This window comes from Sminthopsis crassicaudata, chromosome 5, assembly GCF_048593235.1.
Source record: "Sminthopsis crassicaudata isolate SCR6 chromosome 5, ASM4859323v1, whole genome shotgun sequence".
NCBI lineage: Eukaryota > Metazoa > Chordata > Mammalia > Dasyuromorphia > Dasyuridae > Sminthopsis > Sminthopsis crassicaudata.
The window spans coordinates 256,712,742-256,732,995 of NC_133621.1; the positions used below are offsets into that span (position 1 = coordinate 256,712,742).

A 20,254-nucleotide genomic window follows, 5' to 3' on the forward strand; every position below is an offset into this window, starting at 1 on the left:
GTGAACAATTTTCAGATGAACTAATAAAGTTATTTTTAGCCATATGAAAAAAAAATACTATTACACACTATTGATGGGAGAAATGCAAACTGAAACAATTTTGTAGTATTACCTCATACTTATTAGATTGGCTAATGGGCCAGAAAAGGAAAATGACAAATGTTGAACAAAATGTGGAAAAATAAGACACTAAAGCATTGTTGGTGAAATTGTGAACTGATTTAACTGTTCTGTAGAGCAATTTGGAAATATGCTGAAATAAATATAAAATTATACATACTTTTTAACCTAACAATACCACTTCTAGGTATATATCCCAAAAGAGATTTTTGTCAAAAAAGGAAAAGGACCTATAGGTACAAAAATATTTATAATAGTACTTTTTCTCAGGACAAAGAATTGGAAATTGAGGGAATGCTCATCAATTGTTGATCAAGTTGTGATATGTGATTGTTATTGAATACAGTTTTCTATGGGAAATGATAAGATCTCAGAAAAAAAAAACTGGAAAAGTTCTCCATGATCTTATGCAAAGTGAAATGTATTATATATAAAGCAAGACAAATATTGTGGGATGATCACTTGTGAATTACTTTATTATTCTCAGCAACATAATGATCCAAGACTACTCTGAAGAACTTATGATGAAAATACTATTTATATTTAGAGCAAGAACTGATTGTGTCTAAATACAGATTGAAGCATATTTTTTTTTTATTTTTGAGTTGGGTTTTTTTTTTTGAGTGGGTAGATTTAGGTTTTCTTTGGAACATTACTTTTATGGAGATGTTTTAGAAAATTGCCTAGTACACTGAAAGTCTATATGACTTGCCAGTTGTATCAAAGATGAGATTTCAACCCAGGTCTTCTTAGCTCCTAGGATAGCCTCTCTATTACTTTATGCTGGCTCTCTAAAGCATTTAAAGTGGTTATCTTTTTTTTTTCCCCTGAGGCTGGGGCCCAGGGTCACACAGCTAGGAAGTGTTAAGTGTCTGAGATCAGATTTGAACTCGGGTCCTCCTGAATTCAAGGCTGGTGCTCTATCCACTGCGCCACCTAGCTTCCCCTAGAGTGGCTATTATCTTAATCCAAAGATATGCTTGTTCAGTTTTTTGGTTATATCTGACTATGACCTGACTCTCTGTGACCCCATTTAGGATTTTCTTGGCAAAGGTTCTGAAATGGTTTGCCATTTGCTTTCCTATCTCATTTTACCGATGAAGTAATTGAGGCAGCCAGAATTAAGTGACCTGTCCAGCATCACATAGCTAGTTAGTTTCTCAGACCAGATTTGAACTCCTGCAGATGAATCCTCCTAACTCTGGGCCTGACAGTTTATCCATTGGGTCACCTAACTGCCTTAATATTTCATAGTTTAAATCTCTTATTTTATAGATGAAACCACTAAAGACCAAAGAAGTTGAGACCTAGGCAAACTTCCTCTTTTAGTTTATGAAATATACATCTTATTTTGATGTGCTCTCTATTTAAGAATTGATCACTAATCATGAACAAGTCTATTTTAAGTATCTATGAAGAGACTTACCCTTTAATAGCTTAAATTCTCTTAGTGAATGTTTAAGTAAATGTTAGAATACTTTATGAAAAGTCTCTTGAGGCTGAGAAATATATAATACTCAGTATAGAATGAGATTTGTATTTTGGGATGAGGATTTATTAATTTGAATATATGTATATAACAATGGGATTAAAACATTCTTTTTACACCATGATGAGAAAAATAAAATATTTTCAGATTTATAGGAATAAAACAGCTATTCCCTTCTCTTAAAGATTTATTGCAGATGAGATTAGTTGTATCCTTCAAAGATTTATTTTTAATAGAGCAAATTTTCATCTCCCTTTTGTCCTAGGTTGACTACTCATATCACTGATCCTAATCTCTGAAGAGGTTAATAAAAAAGGAATAAACTCCATTTCCACTTCAGAATAAAACCTCATCTTCTTTGAGTAAAGAATTTTTGGGGGGATAGAGTTACAATCTCTAACTTAATAAATAAACTTAAGCTAATTCAACAAATGTTTTATTAGCACTTCTTACTCTCTGCAGAACATAGTTATTGGCTATAAGAGGTCATCTCTAGTCAAAGCTCAGTGAGTTTTGGAAAATAATTTCTTTCATTGGAAAGCTATGTGACCTTTCTGAACCTGGCAATTTAAATTTAATTTGAGTCAACTTGATTAATTGGTAGTAACAGCTTCCAAAAAAGGAACAGAGTTTGCTTAACTCAGTCCACTGAAGTGTTGATTGTATTGCTGTGAAAAGAAACCTTAATTTAGGCCTTTTTTTTTTTTCTAATCAATAAAAGTATCCCTTTAATGGGATAGTAAAGCAAACCATAAAGATTTAGTGGAAATTCATTTGCTTTGTCATAAATCATCAAGCCTTTTGTTATAAAAAAACATAAAAGGAAAAGGGACTATATGTGCAAAAATATTTATAGCAGTTCTTGGAAATTGAGGGGATGTTTATTAATTGAGAATGACTGAATATATGGTACATAGATATGAGAAATGATGAGTAGCTTGGTCTTGGAAAAACCTGGAAAAACTTATTTAAGCTAATGCAAAATGAAATTAGTAGAACCAGGAGAACATTATACATAGTAATAAAAATACTGTACTATGAGCAATTTAGGTATTCTCAGTGATACAATCATCCAAGACAATCCTAAATTTAGGATTCATGATGAAAAATACTATCTATCTCCAGAGAAACAAATGATGGGGTAGAAATACAGATTAAAGTATACTTTCAAAAAACTTTTATTTTTCTTGCTTTTTTTGGGGGGAAAGGTCTGTTTTTCTTTCACAACATGACTAATGTGGAAATGTTTTACATGACTGCACATGCATAACATGTCTAATTGCTTGAATTCACAATGAAAGGGAAGGGAAGGGAAAGAGAGAATTTGGAACTCAAAATTAAAAAAAAAAAAGTTAAAACTATTTTTATATATAATTGGGGAAAAGTCAGTGGAATTGATAGAGACAATGGTTGTTTAGCACGGTGCTTAACAGTTTTCTAGTTTAGTACGTGTACAATGAGATTCACACAGCCAGAATCAGAATTGGAAGACAGAGACAGGGTGGCGGTCTTCCTGCCTCCCCCACAGAAACCAAGACACATTCAGGAGGATCTCAAGAAGGTGGCAGAGGCAGAGAACACAAAGGACTGGTGGCAGGAGCTCAAGTTCTCGGAACCAGGGAGAGAGATAGGCCTCTAAGAAAGCTAATCAGGCCCCAGGAAAGGAGACAAGACTTGGAAAGAGACAATACTGAACTGAAAGGAAGGCTGCCTCCAGAGACCCCAAAAAAAACCAAAACAAAAGAACATTACAACATTTATCTGAGGCCCGTTATGTCCTAGGTACTGTGCCAAATTCTTTACAAATATCTCCTTTAATTGTCATAACTCTGGGAAGGAAGTGCAATTATTATCTCTATCTAAAAGTTGAGGGAAATGATACAAACAGAACTTTTTGCACAAGGTCATAAAGTTAATATATATTTGAATCCAGCTTAGAACTCAGACTTTTCTGACTTCAGGCTCTAGTTGCTGTATTGTCTACCTATACATGACACAACTAATAAAGTTTTTATATATATTTAGTATGTTTACAAAAGATCCCATTCTAATGTTCTGATGTGTAATTCTACATACGATGTTTGCTATGACTTATGTAGGGCTTTCCTAAAGTATTTTTCCTCACATTTAATCCTGTTATAATACTACAGGCTATCATTTGCATATCATTTTACTTATATTTTCTCATTTGAAACCCACAATAATTCTGGGAGATAGGTGTTATTATTTTCTCCATTTTATGGATAAAGAAACGGAGGCTTGTAGAAGTTACATGAGTTTCTTAGTATTAAACAGCTAGTAGGTATATTAGGCAAGACTTGAATTCATCTCCCTTCTTCTATCTGTCACTTCCCACTATGTACCTTGAGTCTAAAAAGTATAACGGAAGAGAGGAAAGTAAGGGAGATTTTTGAGGAGTGTAAGGAGATATAGAACCAAAAGATATCAGTGGGGAAAAAAAGAAAATTATTCCCTTTGAAAAAGCTTCATAGAGATGGATATCTGGGAGAATGATTACTTAAGGAGAATGATTCTCCTTAAGCAACAATGTTATTTTCTTTCCTTTTGCAATGATCGGTCTGGGGAAAAAAAAAAAATCAAGGCAAGCAGAATGGCCCCCGGAAACAGCTGTGATTACTTTCATAATAGATATTCTAAACATTGACTTGATAGTGACAGCTAGATTTTTCTTTCCTATTCCTGTTTTGTTCAGATTGAGAATCTCAATAGGATTTCAGTTAGTTTCAGAAACTAGTTCCTGCTGGCCCTATTTCATTGGAGCTTTTTTATAGATTTCAGTTTGAAGAGAGACTAGAAATTATCTCATTAATAAGAAGCTCTCACCATTCTCTTATTGGATTAATAGGCAGCATCTGACTATATATTTTTCATTTCTCCTATTCCTTCCTCCCAATGAACTAATGATTTAGGCAGCATAGATCACTGGAAAGGATTCCTAGATTGAGAAACATGGGTCTTGGGATGAAATATGACATATATTAATTACAAACTGTGTGATTAACCAAGCCAGTTTTTTTACTCTGGACTTTAGTTTTCTCATCTCTTAAATGATATAGGACTTGATGACTGCTGAGGCCTTTTCAAACTCTAACTATATGATTCTATGTAATTTTTAGTCTTCTTTTTATTTTTTATTTTTTGTGAACAAAAATCTGTTTTCTTAACTTAACTCTTTTTCCCAGTGGGGGGAAAAAACCCTTGAAAACAAATATGAATATCCAAGTAATACAGATTTCTGCATTGGCCATGTCTAAAACAAACATATATATATTGTTCTATACTATCATCTTTTTGTCAGGATGGAGTAGTGTGTTTCATATCATCATATCTCTGGAAGGATGATGGGTTATTGCATTCATTTCAAATTTTCTTTACAATTTTGTGATTGTGTGTATAAATATATATATACATATATATCTGTACATGTGTATATGTGTATATATATGTATGTGTGTATATGTACATGGATAGGTAGATAGAAAGGGGAAGACAGAAAGAGATGAGAGGGAGAGAGGAGGAGAGAGAATTGTTCTCATTTCATTCTGTATTACCTTATACAAGTGTTTCTAGATTTCCTTGAAGCCAAATCTTTCATCATTTCTTAAAGCACACACATTCTTACATTTCCATGTTTGACTTTTCACTAAAAATAATATATCCCATTCATTCGAGACAGTGAGGGGGGATAGGTTTCTTTTTGTAGTCATAAATGAAAATGAATTATCAGTGATCAGAGATTGGTTAAAAACTTTGAGAACCTGTTTCTCCAATTAAGTGTCTCTTTTAAATATAGAATACATCTGTACTATATAGCTCAACTGTAATCCACTTAACAATTATCATTTATCAAGTGATACTGTGTGCTAGGCCTACTATGTGCTAACTACTGGGAATACCAAGAGGGCAAGGGATAGAATCTGTCTTCATGGAGCTTATAATCTGTTCCTCCCTCCATTCCTTCCTTCTTAGATATCTTTCTTAGATATACCCTTATTTGCTGGTGCTCTACTCAAAAGAATCTATATTTATTTATCTAATTTTTTTATTTTTGAAAAATTTTCCCAAATTTTCTTAGAGCTTATCAGCTACAAGTCTTTCTTAAGGCCCATGCCTTAAAACCAAATCACTCTGTTTATCATTGATTGGTGAACAATAATTGGTCCCAGGCCAAGCCCCAAATGGTTATTTTTTGGGTTCTGATAGACTCAGTGAAGGTTAGTAGCAATTGTGTCTGATTTGGCTAGAAATCCTGAAGATTTTCCTCTCCCAGATTAGATTTTTTAAAAAATTGATAAAATAGGCCATTCTTTGCTTCAATTCTTACCTAGCCTCAATCACTGCAGGGAATTTTGCTTCAGTGAGACTGAGACCTGTTAAAGACTGTAGCTTAAAAAGGCCAAGGTTTTCCACTTCATTCAGTGCCATCTTCTTGATCTTTATCCTGATACTGGTTCCAGCCCTTCCTCACTTAAATCCAGCTCACTTACTTGCATTCATAACATCACCTCCCTAATGTAATGGTCCTCTTCTAGAAAGGACAAACAACAACAGTAATCTAATTTAAGAGTAGAAGTACTAAGGAAGGAATATCAAACTGACTTGGTACAATCCCTTTTCCTATTTGTGAATGAAAGAATGAGGAGAAATAGAGCAGAATCTCTGTGTGTGCCTTAATGGTGTTTGGTTCTAGGCTCAGGATTATAGTTTGTTGTAGGACCTATATTTTTTCCTTATTTTCCATTCTTATATTTGCTGTGCCTGACCCATCAGTCTGATTAGAGGATTTGGTCAGATATATGATTTCTCTTGATCAATGCATAAAGATTTATGATTAAAAAGAGAGAATTATTCACACCAAAAATAGCAATCACTCATCTTATGGTAATATGGGGTTAGTTAGAAATCCTACAATTGATTACATAGATCTTAATTCAGTGAAACTGTCCAAGGCAGAAAGGCCTCTTCACTTGAATAACTAAGTAAATAATACATAAAATAGCTTTTTAATTATTTCACAATTTTCTCTCTTCAGGTCTCCAAGCTGGCTGGTGTCTTAGTGAAGCATGGTGTGCAAAAGGGGGATACTGTGGTGATCTATATGCCCATGATACCCCAGGCAATGTACACCATGCTGGCTTGTGCCAGGATAGGAGCTGTTCATAGTCTTATCTTTGGGGGCTTTGCCTCTAAGGAGCTCAGCACCCGTATTGATCATGCAAAGGTAAGATTTTTATTTGGGGGTGTCAGCATATTTGGGGGATACCCTGTTTCCCGGAGCTAAGACTTAGCTTCCTGTTTCCTGGGTTTGGAATAACAATAATCCTTTGCAGAGGATGATATCACTCTCTGATAAAGTGTGTATAGCTTAAACCAGTACCAGGTGTTCACTGAGAGATTTGGCTTCCCTTATTTCCCAGGCCATTCATCACATCTTAATAATGCATGTTCCTTGTCACTGACAAGTACTGCACTCCTGTTGATATCATGGAATCTGGTTTTGTGTCCTGCAGACTGGACACAATACCTCCTCCCAATAGAGACAATACTGTTCCCAGAGAACCAAAGGACACCTATATTGTCCTAAGATATGCTAACCATGATAACTATCTCAAGGTTTAAGCATGAATTTGTTGTGGGCCAACACTTTTCAGTATATGTGTTCTCAGTCTTCACAGCCCTAAACCCTCCTTCTTAGGATGGGGACTTCCTTTTGCAAACATGATTTTCTTTATTCTGAAATTAATTAAACTTCTATTTGTATTCTGATTCTTTTATCTCTGACCTGTTTTGTTGGCTCTGTTACCCCAAGTTAGAGGCTAGTTCTGAACCAGTTGACAGGGGAAAGATATAACTTTATCTTTTGGTAGCATAGGCTATTTTATCTGTGTAAATTCAATTTAAGTCTATAATGCCTTTATTAATTACTGCAGATAGTAGCATGGTATAGAAAATAAAGAGCTGACCTCAAGAGTCAGGAAGACCAGCTGCTCACCTTAAGTAAATTGTTTGCCCTTTCTGTTCTCTAAAAAAACAAACAAAAACAAAAAAAAAATAAACAAAAAAAAAACTTTTGAGGAATATAAGTAGCAGAGAAAATATCGGACTGCATTATTAGAGGAAGTGCCTCACTGGAAGCTCACTAGACTAAATCCCAGGTCCAGTCTTTATTTCCATGTAGCAAGCAGTGTGTTGGACAATGGACATTGTGAAGATGGTCTCTACTCATAATGAAATTACATTCTACTGTGTACAGTGCATAAACTTAAGTATTCATTCAAACTAGATTTTTAAAATATATATATAGTTATATACAAATATAGATGAAATATATACAAAGTGAATTTTGTAGAGATAACGTATGGTAATAAGTGTGGTTTGAATAAAGAAGGGAATTCTAAGAGGGCAGATTGAGGGATAGTTTGTGCAAGTTGGGGTGAATTAGTTTATGTGTTCTTTGAGGACAGGGGTTATTTTTGTTTTTCTCCCCAGAACTTACATGTTTAATAAATGTTTGTCAACTGAGAAGGTTAATGGATTCTCTCATTGTGTGTGAGGAACAGTAAAAGATCTATTTTGACTAGATTGTACATAGTGAAGTTGAATGATGTTGTAATAAGCCTGTAAAAGAACCTAGGAGCAAGACTGGAGAGGATTTTAATGACAAACTGAAGAGTTTATAGATGATCCTGTAATTTTGGACTGTTCAGTTATTTCAGTCATGTCTGATTCCTTATAACCCCATTTAGGGTTTTCTTGGCAAAGATACTGGAGTGATTTGCCATTTTATTCTCCAGCTCAAATTACAGACAAGGAGATTGAGGCAAAAACAGTGAAGTGACTTGTCCAGAATCACACAGCTAGTATCTGAGATAGGATCTGAACTCTGGGAGATGAGTCTTTCTGAGTCTAAGCCTGGCAGTTTGTCTGTTATAAGATCCACCATCCCAAGAATCTTTTACAGTAGATGTAAAATCTAACTTACAAACAAAAATGAACACTTAGAACATTTAAATAATTATTCCTTTTTACATTACTAGCATCCACATTTTCTTGATTCCACACCCAGTGCTCTACCCACTGAGCCACCTAGCTTCCCATAATAAGTAATTAGGGAGAAACTTGTGTTGAAATGACATTGTTAAACCTGCTGTACCTTAGGGAAATCACTTAGGTAGTTGTGTTGAAGATGGATTGGAGAGGTGAAAGGTTTGAGTGAGGGAAACTAATTAGTAGGATTTTATACTGTTGTAAGTGGTGGAGTTTTGCCAGCTGAAGCTATTATGGTGTTGTGAGTAATTTTGAGAGGGGAAAAGTGCTAATAGCTAACAGGATCAGGAAAGTCTTTTTATAAGAGGTGGGAGTTTGGAAAAAAGTTAGGGATTCTAATGAACACAAGCCAGAGAATAGGGTATTCCAACACTGAAAGGCAGCCTGGACAAAGCAATGGAAATAAAAGACAGCTTGGAGAGTCTTGTTTTAGGAAGAGGATCAGTGCAAGGTAAGATTGGCCTGGAGAGACACAGGAAGCAAGGAAATCAGTTAGGAAGATATTAGGATATTCTAAGTCTCAGCTGATAACAAGTGTAGCAGTAAACAGAATCAAAAGGAAGGGAAGCATATGAAATAAGATATGGTAGTCAAGGCAGAAGAAACTTTCAAGATTCTAACATTCCTGGTCTCATTGATTGAGACTATAGTGTACCATTAATGGATATATGGAAGTCAGGGGTGAGGGTTAGTTTGAAGGACAAGATGTTGAGTTCACTTTTAGACTTATTGAATTTAAGGTTCAAATTAGTGTGTGGGGTTGGGAAGAACAATCAATTAAAAATATTCAGAAAGTCACTGGAGATGAGAGAGAGGAATATAGCTCTCGAGTCATCTACATAGAAGAGAGATGGAAGGAGGACATGAGGAGAGGGGTGGGAAGGAATTTAACCTTGAATCCTTTTATGAGTGTGAATAAAGAAGAGTTGAGTGTAAGATATGATTGATTGTGCATTTACATCACTTGTGGTTTTTATTGAGGTAACAGTTAATAGGGAGCAAGAAAGGGTTTCACCTCCTGCTTGAAAAACAGCAGCATTTCATTAGTTTAAGTTCATTGACTCAGCAGTGTCAGAAAGAAATAGATACTAATGGCAGAACATTGATAGGCTTACATCAGATTCAATTTCAATAATCCTTCAGGATCATCAACCCTTGATCTTTTATCTTTTGGGGAGGGTGGAGGAAAGGACAGTAAGCAAATTTGGACTATGCACTGATTATGTTTATTAAAAATAGATTTAAAGAATTTGGCTTTTAAAAGTTATATGTGAAGTTAGATTAGCAATATTATGTTAGCAGATATCTAGACTGGCCATTTCTCTTAAAAGTAATCAGCCCAAGTGCCAGGAGAAACTTGCCTAGTTATTAAAAAAAATTAAGTGCATAACTGTAGTTTCAGAGCTAGAAGGAAACTCAAAAGAGAATTTTTTTAAAATGATTTCATGAGTTTTGGGGCAAAGTGATTTTAAAATGATCACATGACAAAGAAATCCATTTTATTGAGCTACTAAGACATAAATGTTAGTTTAAAACACTGTCTTGAAGTTTGGGTTCAAGTGACTAACCATCATCCTACAAATATATCCCTCTCTTTCTTAGTCTCTATATTTGCTCATGATCTTTCTCTTACTTTCAGGTGTCTTTTCTGGCATCTGTTTATTGTTTTTTGTGGTTTTGCTCAAAAATCACCTCCTTCCTGTAACCCTGCCAAATCCCCTTTTTCCTTGAGGCAGCACTGATCCCTCCATAGCTGTGAATTCCAATGTGCATAATGCAAGTCTTCTTAAGTTTTTCTATTTCACAAAGCCCTTTGGCAGTTTAGTGAAAGCCAGGGACTCAGTCTTAGAATAATATTTTTAAAAACATGAAATGAAAAAATAAAATAATTAAATACATAAAATCAAATACATGGGATTAGAAAGAAAACCAATTATATTGAAATATTTTTTTTTTAAATCTGTTTTTGAAGTTCATGGGCCCAAAGTTAAGAACCCCTTTGAGAAAGCATTTCTGGCTGTCTTAAACTCTGCCATTGTCTCCATGACACAATTTTAAATTGTGAGCATCTTAAAAGCAGGAATGCTTTTATAGCTTGTCTTTTAATCCTCTATCATGTCACACAGTGACATGATATATATATATATATATATATATATATATATATATATATATATATATATATATATACATATATATATATATATATATATATATATATATATAGCATATACTAGAATTAAATTGAAAGAGAAAGAATAAATGATAGACTAGAGAGAAGGTTGGACTTGAAATCAAGAAGGCTCCAATTTGAATTCTGCCACTAGTCACATGAACCTGGACATATCATTTAATATTTCTGAAGCATAGAATTAAAGTCTCAGAATTAAAGTCATAGAATTAAAAAATAAAAGTCTCCTTTTAAATGAAAGTAATAACAATTTGAGAACCTATTTCAAAGTTTCTGTGAGAATCATTTTATAATATATAATATATATTTTGCCATTCCTAAAACCCTAAATATATTCTATTTTATTATATCCAGACTTGTGACTTAATTGCAAAGGGGAATTTATTAGTAAGAAAATTCCCTCCAGATGTATAACTGATTTATAATTTCTGGCCTTAGCTTCCTGGGAAATCTTTCTCAGTTACACAATCATTATGTATCATTAGAAACTAAACCTTTTTCTACTGCATTTATTAATTTATTTGCTTGTTTATTATTAAATACCATATTATAATGTGATAGTATAACTGAATACATGCTATAATAATTTTATATTACTATATTGCTATGTGGAATATGAATCATAATTTGACCACTTCTTAGTCTAAGGAGTTACCTAAGCCTGACTTATTGCCTTTTTGAAAATAAGAAGTAAAATGTTACTTTTTTTTAATAGAAAAGAAGAATGCAATGCTACTTTAATGTTTTCTCAGGCAGGATCTTTATTATTTCTATCCTAACTTATGAATAATTTATTCCAATAAAAAGAAAATAGTTTACACATGTGGGCTCCACCTCAGTAAAAGAAAGCAATGTAGTTATAAATCGCAGAAAAAAGTCATTCCTAAAAGAATTCAATTTTGACTTCAAACCTTTTGTGTATACTTTTTCCTAGATGTAAATTATAATAATTTGTTTCTCATTTTAAATTGCTTAAGAAATGCTATCTATTGTGTTGTAGAGACCTATTATTTTTTTATCAGCTGTTAAAATTACTGTGGCTAAAAGCAAGTAAATTTTAGGCCATAAGAAAAGCAGCCTGTCTTTAATCTATTGATGTATTTCATTTTTTTCCACTGGAATTTTTGTTAACCAGTTTTGGAACTTTTCTTTAATACAAAGTATTATTGTTAAGTGCATCATTAATTGGACTAATATTTTTATCTGCTAACTTGTATTTTTCATTTTTTTGGAAGCTACATTTTAAAAAACAAATTTAGAGATATATATTGGAGGCCAGTTATGCATTTTAAAAATTTTAGTCTTTCCTACATTTAAAAAGGTAAAACATTTTCTGTCCACCTTTTAAAAATACAAAAGTAAGCCTTATTAAGTCATTTTTAAAAAATCTACAATTTTTGACAGGTAAATTAAATTTGTATAGCCATAGATAAGGATTTATGAAAATAAAAGGTTTTTTCTATACTAGCAAAAGTATGTGCGTATATACACATACATATATATATATGATACACATTTTATATACATATACATATATAATATAAATTTATGAAGGATTATAACTATCTTATTTATGTCCTTAATTCTTGAAAGTAAATATAACAGATATTTTAACTTATAACAATAATTTTTTTTTTAATTTTAGCCCAAAGTGGTTGTAACAGCATCCTTTGGAATAGAGCCTGGGAGGAGAGTAGAATATATACCACTTTTAGAAGAAGCCCTGAGGGTAGGAGAGCACAAGCCTGGCCGAGTTCTCATTTATAATCGACCTAATATGGTAAGTCTTATTGCTGATTTTATTCTTATTTTTAAGTTTTGTACTAAACATGTATTAAGAGCATAGATTTTAGAGCTGCAAAAGACATCATGGCTATAGTCTTCAATATTTAGAATATATAATGCTAGGAAGAGTTGATTTATAAAAATAAATGTATACAGGCATGTGAACACATAAATAAGCATGTATACTGAAATGCACACATAGATACTTATGAGTTTACATGTGCACACATTTATATTTTATATGCTTAGAAAGGATATGTTCTACACTTCATTATTTTGCTATTGAGAAAATCTATATATACAAAATAGAAATAAAAATCTGGAATTCAAATAAATATCTACAGTAAGTCATGACAATAGCTGCTTAAATGTTAAATGTTGAACTTTTTTTTTTAGAAATATGTATGGGAAAACATAAACTTTGAGAATGGTTCAGAATTATGTGTGGAAGCCAAAAGTTGACATTTTATAGGTTACAGTTATCATTGGGAAAAACAATTAGAAAATTAATGACTTGTTCCATTTTAACATCTGATTAAAGGATTATCATTTAGTGGCATGTATAAAACTTCATACCTTTATTATGGATGTTAGAAAAAAGAGTTGACTAATATCCAAGCCTTTAAATGAAATGCTTTAAGGGTCAAATGGAATCAATGCTTGACTACAACTCAGGCTTTCTAGTTCCCATTTACTCATTTAGTAGCATGGGCTAGTCACTTAGGATCTGTATCTTCAGCTATCACATGGGGAAAATAATATCTCTTACCTACAAGATTATTGCTGAACCAAATGAAATAATTTCTATATATTGTATTAATATAAGACTCATCTTTTCCAATAAATATTATTTTTCAATGCTTGATCATCTTTTTCCTCTTTATTTCAAAGCAATTTTATTTTAGAAATATGTCTTATATAGTATATGGATAAGGACTATATTCATAGAGGAATATACATATACACATACATATATAGGTACATATGCACACATGTATATCCATATATTTCTATGTATGTGTATACATGCATAAATACACATAGGCATCTATACCTGCATATATGTTTACTGGTAAATTTTTTAACGTGTTTTCAAAACACATAAATTACAAACAAATGTAGAAGAGTAGAGTTGTTCACCTATCAATAACCAGGATTTTTTGTTTGTTTGCTCATTTCTACAATTTTATCAGTGTCCAAATATTTGGGGAATTCTTAAAGTGGAAACTCGTTCCACTGAGGAGCATCAACAATCCTTTTAACTTGGAGTCTTAAAACATGACCCAGAATGCAAGGAATTTTAGTGATTTGTCCATAGTCCCATATTAAAGGCAAGATTTGTAGCCATGTTTTCTGGTCACAAGGCTGTCTTCCTCATTGCACTATACTCCCTCTGAGTGGCTTTAATAAAAAAGCAAATAAACACAAATGCTAAAAAAGAACTCATGTAAAAAAAAAAAAAAAAAAACTAAGAAGAACTCACATTTTTGGATTTATTATATGTACTTCCATTAAAAAAAAAAGTTCATAGTTGAAGCCACTCTTGGGGACCCTTGTCCTGTCCTAACTTCTTAGTGATGTTCTGCAGAGGTTCAAGGAGTTACATATATGTGCTATATTTATGCAATCCAAAATTTCTCCATATTTTTGGGAACATGTTTCCTTTGAAAGTCCAAATGTCAATGCTTCCATGTGACTGCTCCAAGAAGTCTGATTATTTAAATAACCTGTACGTGGTTTTGAAAGATAATGTCTCAGAATATATTTTCATTTAAGCATCCATTCTAGTCACTATATCATATTTTATAAATTTAAAAAAATTCATTGTTATGAAATAAACCAGGGTTAGAAACCAAAACACTTTATGTAAATTGTAACACAATGTGATTTGTTTTCTATATTCTAAAGTGTACCAGGAGTTGAATTTAAGAAAAAACAAAACAAAACAAAGCAGCAAAAACAACAGCTCTAAGCAAAGAGGGAAAAATAATTTTTCAGTCCTTAATTGACTCTTGACATTATAAAGTTTTATTTCTATGATTGAAAATATATTCAGTTTGGGATTCTTAACTGCGATACAGATATCCAGGGTACATTAGGGATTTTCCAAGAGAGAAACTTACATAGGTTCAAATATAATGTGCAACTTTGTGATGCTCTTGAGAGGTCCTCTACTGAAAATACTCAGAATAGGATGTCCAGATGGGGAGAAGAATAAGTGTTTTAAAACTGTCAAGTTGATTGCTACCTGATGATTTTCATCACCATTTTAAAATCCTATGTGACGTTTTAGTACCCCATAGCTCATGAACTGTTACACTTGCTGATTTTACTGCTCTTTCTGTCCAGAAGATAAATTTTAAGTTTGTTTCATAGGACCTAAAATGTTGATTTTCTTTTGTTTGTTTTGTTGATGCTTTAGCTCTTGTCATTTGCAAATCAGCATATAAAATCAGTACTGTAGTGGTTTCTGTAAAGTCAAGAATAGAAAACAGGAAAATAAAAAACAATTCTGAATTTTTTTCTTTTCTCCCCTAAATACAAGTGTAGAAATGAATGCTTCATTGCCAAAGCTTTCTCTTATCACAAGAGGAACTTCCAACAATCCCTCAAAAACAAAGTAGAATTTTCAAAGAACAGTGTGTATATCACTTGTCTTTCTCCCTATGAAAAATCCCTGCTGATTCAGATAGTAATTAAATCCATAGTAAACTCTATTTTCTGCTTTGAGCTCAGTGGGGAGACAGGTATTAAGAATGCACTTAGAAGTGATTTTTCTCATTAGGCAGGATTATATTTTAGCCAGAGGAAAAGTAGCTTGGCAGCCATTCCTGGGTCTCAAAACAGGAGTTATTTTACTTGGGCTGCTGTAGACCTAAAATCTCAGTCAAGTCTTTCTTTCATTCCTATCTCCTCAATTCTGTTGGATCTTTTGGATCAATTGATCCTGGTAATTCACATAAACTGTCTTGTCATATAGTTAATGTCATGTGTGGGTTATGGTGGTATGGGAGTAGAGGGAGCTGATTATCCTTCTCTATCTCCTCAATCCTGGCAAGACTGGACTCTCTACTACTAAGTTCAAAATTTCATTAAAATAGATTCTTTAACCTCTAAGGAAAACAAAGAACTCCAAACTTTCCCATCTTTACGGTAAAAATATGAACTGTAATAATTTTTATGAGTTAAGATTATGATTCAAAGAAATTTAAGTTTTTTAGTGCTAATTTAAAATGTACAACTTTTTTTTTTCATCTATACAGAAGGAAATAGTGAACTAGTGAACTACTCTAGTATCTTTGCAAATAAAATCCCAAACGGGGTCATGTAAAATAGGGCATGACCCAAAAAATGATCCAATAACCACAAGGTCTCACAGGGAGTGACTGTCAGAATTGGAATGTGAATCCCAAACCTCTGACTCAAAAAGGACTTTCCAGTATGTTAAAGTCACACAGGATAAATGAATCATTGTGATGCTCTTCTCATGTGTAGTGTGCAAAATAGAATTGGTAGAATCTCCTACTGATAGACAATTCCATTTTTAAGGGCTGGAATGCTAACAAGTTCATCTATATTATGAAAAGATCTTATTCTTACTTTCAAGGAGTATAAGACTTGATACTAACTTGTGACCCTGAAATCCCTTCAGTTTGTTATTGAAGTGATTACAATTGTATATATCACCTCCTTTACCTAACTTATTGAAAGTTCACCATTAGAATCTTTCCCAAGTACTCTTCACAACCCAAAGTTTCACATCATTAAGACTTTCCCACTAAAACAATCTGTGCCTACTTCCCTGTCCCTACTTTTAAAAAGTTTGGGGTTCAAGTTATTGTGCCAATATCCATAGATATTTTCTTACAAAAAGAGAGGAAAAATCTGATTAGATTGCTAGATTTTTAAGAGTTACCATCAATTTCCAGTTTGCATTTTTGTACTTTAAGAATCACCTGGATTTATCAAGGGTAAATTTCTTTCTTTTCTTTCTTTCATCTTCTCTTCTCTCTTCTTTTTAATTTCTCTTAATTTCTTTTTCTCTCTCTCTTTCTTTCTTTCTTTCCTTCTCTCTCTCCCTCCCTCCCTCCCTCCCTCCCTTCCTTCCTTCCTTCCTTCCTTCCTTCCTTCCTTCCTTCCTTCCTTCCTTCCTTCCTTCCTCCCTCCCTTCCTTCCTTCCTTCCTTCCTTCTTTCCTTTCTTCCTTCCTTCCTCCCTCCCTTCCTTCCTCCCTCCCTTCCTTCTTCCCTTTCTTCCTTCCTTCATTCTTTCCTTCTTTCCTTCCTTCTTTCCTTACTTCCTTACTTCCTTCTTTCCTTTCTTCCTTCCTTCCTCCCTCCCTTCCTTCCTCCCTCCCTTCCTTCTTCCCTTCCTTCCTTCCTTCCTTCATTCTTTCCTTCTTCCTTCTTTCCTTCCTTCCTTCCTTCCTTCCTTCTTCCCTTCCTTCCTTCCTTCCTTCCTTCCTTCCTTCCTTCCTTCCTTCCTTCCTTCCTTCTTTCCTTCCTTCCTTCCTTCTCATCTGATTTTCTAATATATCTGATCAAAGCTAACTTTTTAACCAATTGTCTTCCCATTATGAAAATTATGTGCAGTTCACTGTAGTAAAAATACAATGAAATTAATACAAATTTTTAAAAAGACTCAAGTTTATAAAGATAGAATATTTATTAATTTTCAGAGACAGTACTAGTCTAATTAAAGGATTATGGGTAATAAGAAAATTGGATAAAATAGATTACCTTAATTATAGTAATTTAAGTAATTATTATTTTAACTTGAAATAATCTGATTTGCTTGGAAATTTCTGCATATTTGCTAATTTGCTGAAATCATGATGTTGGTCCTATGTTGAAGTTTCATTCAACTAATTGGATGGAAGTCTAAGAGGGGCAAGACATCTCAGTGAATAGAGAGCTGGCCTCATCCAGGAAGAACTTGGCTGAAATTCTGCCTGTGATATATACCAGTTGTCCTCTAACCTCTCAGCCATCCAAGTAACTCTCAAAGGCTCTGAAGTACAGAGACGAAGCCTATCTAAACTGACAGGAGTTTCTTAACATGGGAGTTCCCTTTACAAGTGATATAACAGGTCCATCTTTCCTCTAACTAGACTGCTAAAAAATTCATACCCCAAAACAAAATAAAACCCAAAAAACAACAAGTCAGATATTTGAATTTATCTAAGAACTTTTGCTGTTTTTTCTTCCCTTGTAGTGATTTATTTTTAATGAAAACTGTTTTTCCCTCTCTCCTTTCCTTTTTTAATCCATAGGAAACTGTTTCTCTGGATCCAGATCGTGATCTCGATTGGGATGAAGAGATGGCAAAAGCCCAATCCCATGATTGTGTCCCTGTTCTCTCAGAACATCCACTTTATATTCTCTACACATCAGGAACAACTGGGTTACCTAAGGTATACATTGTTTATAGGATAAAGATCTCTGACTGCATGAATTTCTGTCACACTTAGAAGGTATTTAATTGCTCTCCAAATGTTAGTTAATTTTTCTTGCCACAAAGGGTCCATTTCTTACTGGAATTTCAGGTTTTGTTTTTGATACTTTAAATCTTCAAGTAAAAATTTCCACCAAGTCTTATAAATGCTTAAAATTGTAAAGGATCATAAATAACATTACAACCTGAAAGGAAGAGACTTCATAAGCCATCTTGTCTAACAACCTTATTTTATAGATAAGGAAAATGATGCCCAGATAAATGACTTACTTGGGAAATTTCTGTCTACTTTTACTGTAGACAGATCAGATAAATCACACATTTCCCGTAATAATTCATAGCTATCATTAATTATTGTAATAACTAATAATATTATTATTAATTACCTAAATAAGTTGAAAGCCCCATTTCCCTTAATAATTGATTCATATAGCCAAAGAAAAAGAAATTCAGATAGGTAATGAGCGTCTAAGGGAAGATTTGAATTAGGATTTTCTTATATGAGAGATATGTTACTTTTAAAAAAAAAATAAGTCAGTTGCTTATTTTCATTGTTAATGTTTTACATAGTACCAGTAAATATGCTCAAAGTTGCATGTACATAAAAAAACCAATGAAGATGTAAAATAAACAGATGGTACAATCCCCAATTTCTTCTACTTTTTCCCAGCCATTGTTGTTATATCCCTACTTGGCACAAAACCCCTTGGCAGAGTGCTGTACCATTTTAAAATAGAGGTAATAGACATTGTGTGTGCGTGCGTGCATGTGTGTGTGTGTGTCCGTTGATGACCTAGTGAAGATTATGTACTCCTTTTCAGAAACCTTTTTTTAAAAAGTCATATTTAAGGAAAATGATAAATTTCAATTAATAGTGAAGATAAATATGTACTTTTCTTCCCACCATGTTTCTTATCCTTCTAGAATCTATCCATGGATCCATGGATACCAGGGTAGGAACTTCAGCTTCAACCAGTAATGTCACAAGTGATATTAGGATCAAGCAGAGCTCCTCAGTGAAAGATAGGATCTCGATAGAATGTCAACTCCATTATGAGTAACTGAAAGTTCCAAAAGGGAAATGAAATGTATGTTTCAGATGAAAGTCAACTTTAAGCCTAAATGATTGAAATGTTACCAGTTTGAGTATTCAGCATTTACATAAGACATTAATCCAGAGCATTGAGCTTCTTGACACTCTTTGGATTTGAAAGTTATTCAGATGTTAAAATGTGTATACATGAAGGTATTTATCAAATTAAAGTTGTCAGTTTTGTTTTCCCCTGTCAGATGCAAAATAACTCTAGGTTTTATGCTATGTCATTTGATATTACTATATTCATATGTCATCAGAAATCATAATAACTTATGATTTTATCCAGCAACGTTAGGGAAAGAGATTTTTATTTCCCATATTTGAATTTTCTTATGAAATAGAGCTTCCCTCTTGAAATATGAAAACTTTTCTTAGTTGGGTTATTTCTTTCTGAAATATATTATACCTTTACGTGTTTTATTAAAAGAATGTATTGAACATATATTGGGCAGCTAGATGACACAGTGGATAGAGTGCCAAGCCTGATTCAAATTCAGCCTCAGCTGGATAAGACCAGTGTTGCACTAATTGTTTGGCCCTGGGAAAGTGATTCAATTTTTGTTTGCCTTAGTTTCCTTATCTTTAAAATAAAATAATGAAATTATTGTACAGTGTTTAGCATAGTGCCTGGTACATAGTAGGAACTATATAAACATTAGTTATGATTATTATTGATATTATTATTGTTTATATTTTTCTTACTCTGGGTTTTTCTTATGAACATTAGATATTGTACTATTGTACAATGACGTACTCAACAGTTTTTGATGAATGCAGGAAAAAATTATTTTATATTCTTGCAAGAATGGGTGCCCAGGTTAGTAGACACCAGTACTCAACAATTTTGAAGACATCTTGGCCTATATTAGGTGTTTTCAAATTTTCATGCTTTCCTTGTTCCATATTTATGGGAGTGTGAGGAAGATAAAGAGATATGGTCTACTTTCTTGATATCATTATGTGAGCCATCACTTTGAACTTTGATTAGTATACCTGTTTCTTTCCCTCTTAATATGCTTTCTTAAAAACCAAGAAACTTTTTTTCAGGTACT

The 20,254-nt window shown here is 33.1% G+C and overlaps 1 protein-coding gene across 1 annotated transcript in view; it reads left to right on the forward strand.

Annotated features, from left to right (window-relative positions):
* ACSS3 (acyl-CoA synthetase short chain family member 3) overlaps window positions 1-20,254 on the forward strand; it is a 245,851-nt gene that overhangs the window by 74,138 nt on the left and 151,459 nt on the right. The window contains 3 exon segments of the mRNA XM_074270876.1: window positions 6,663-6,851; window positions 12,514-12,648; window positions 17,925-18,065. Of these exon segments, the coding sequence (XP_074126977.1) occupies window positions 6,663-6,851; window positions 12,514-12,648; window positions 17,925-18,065 (465 nt within the window).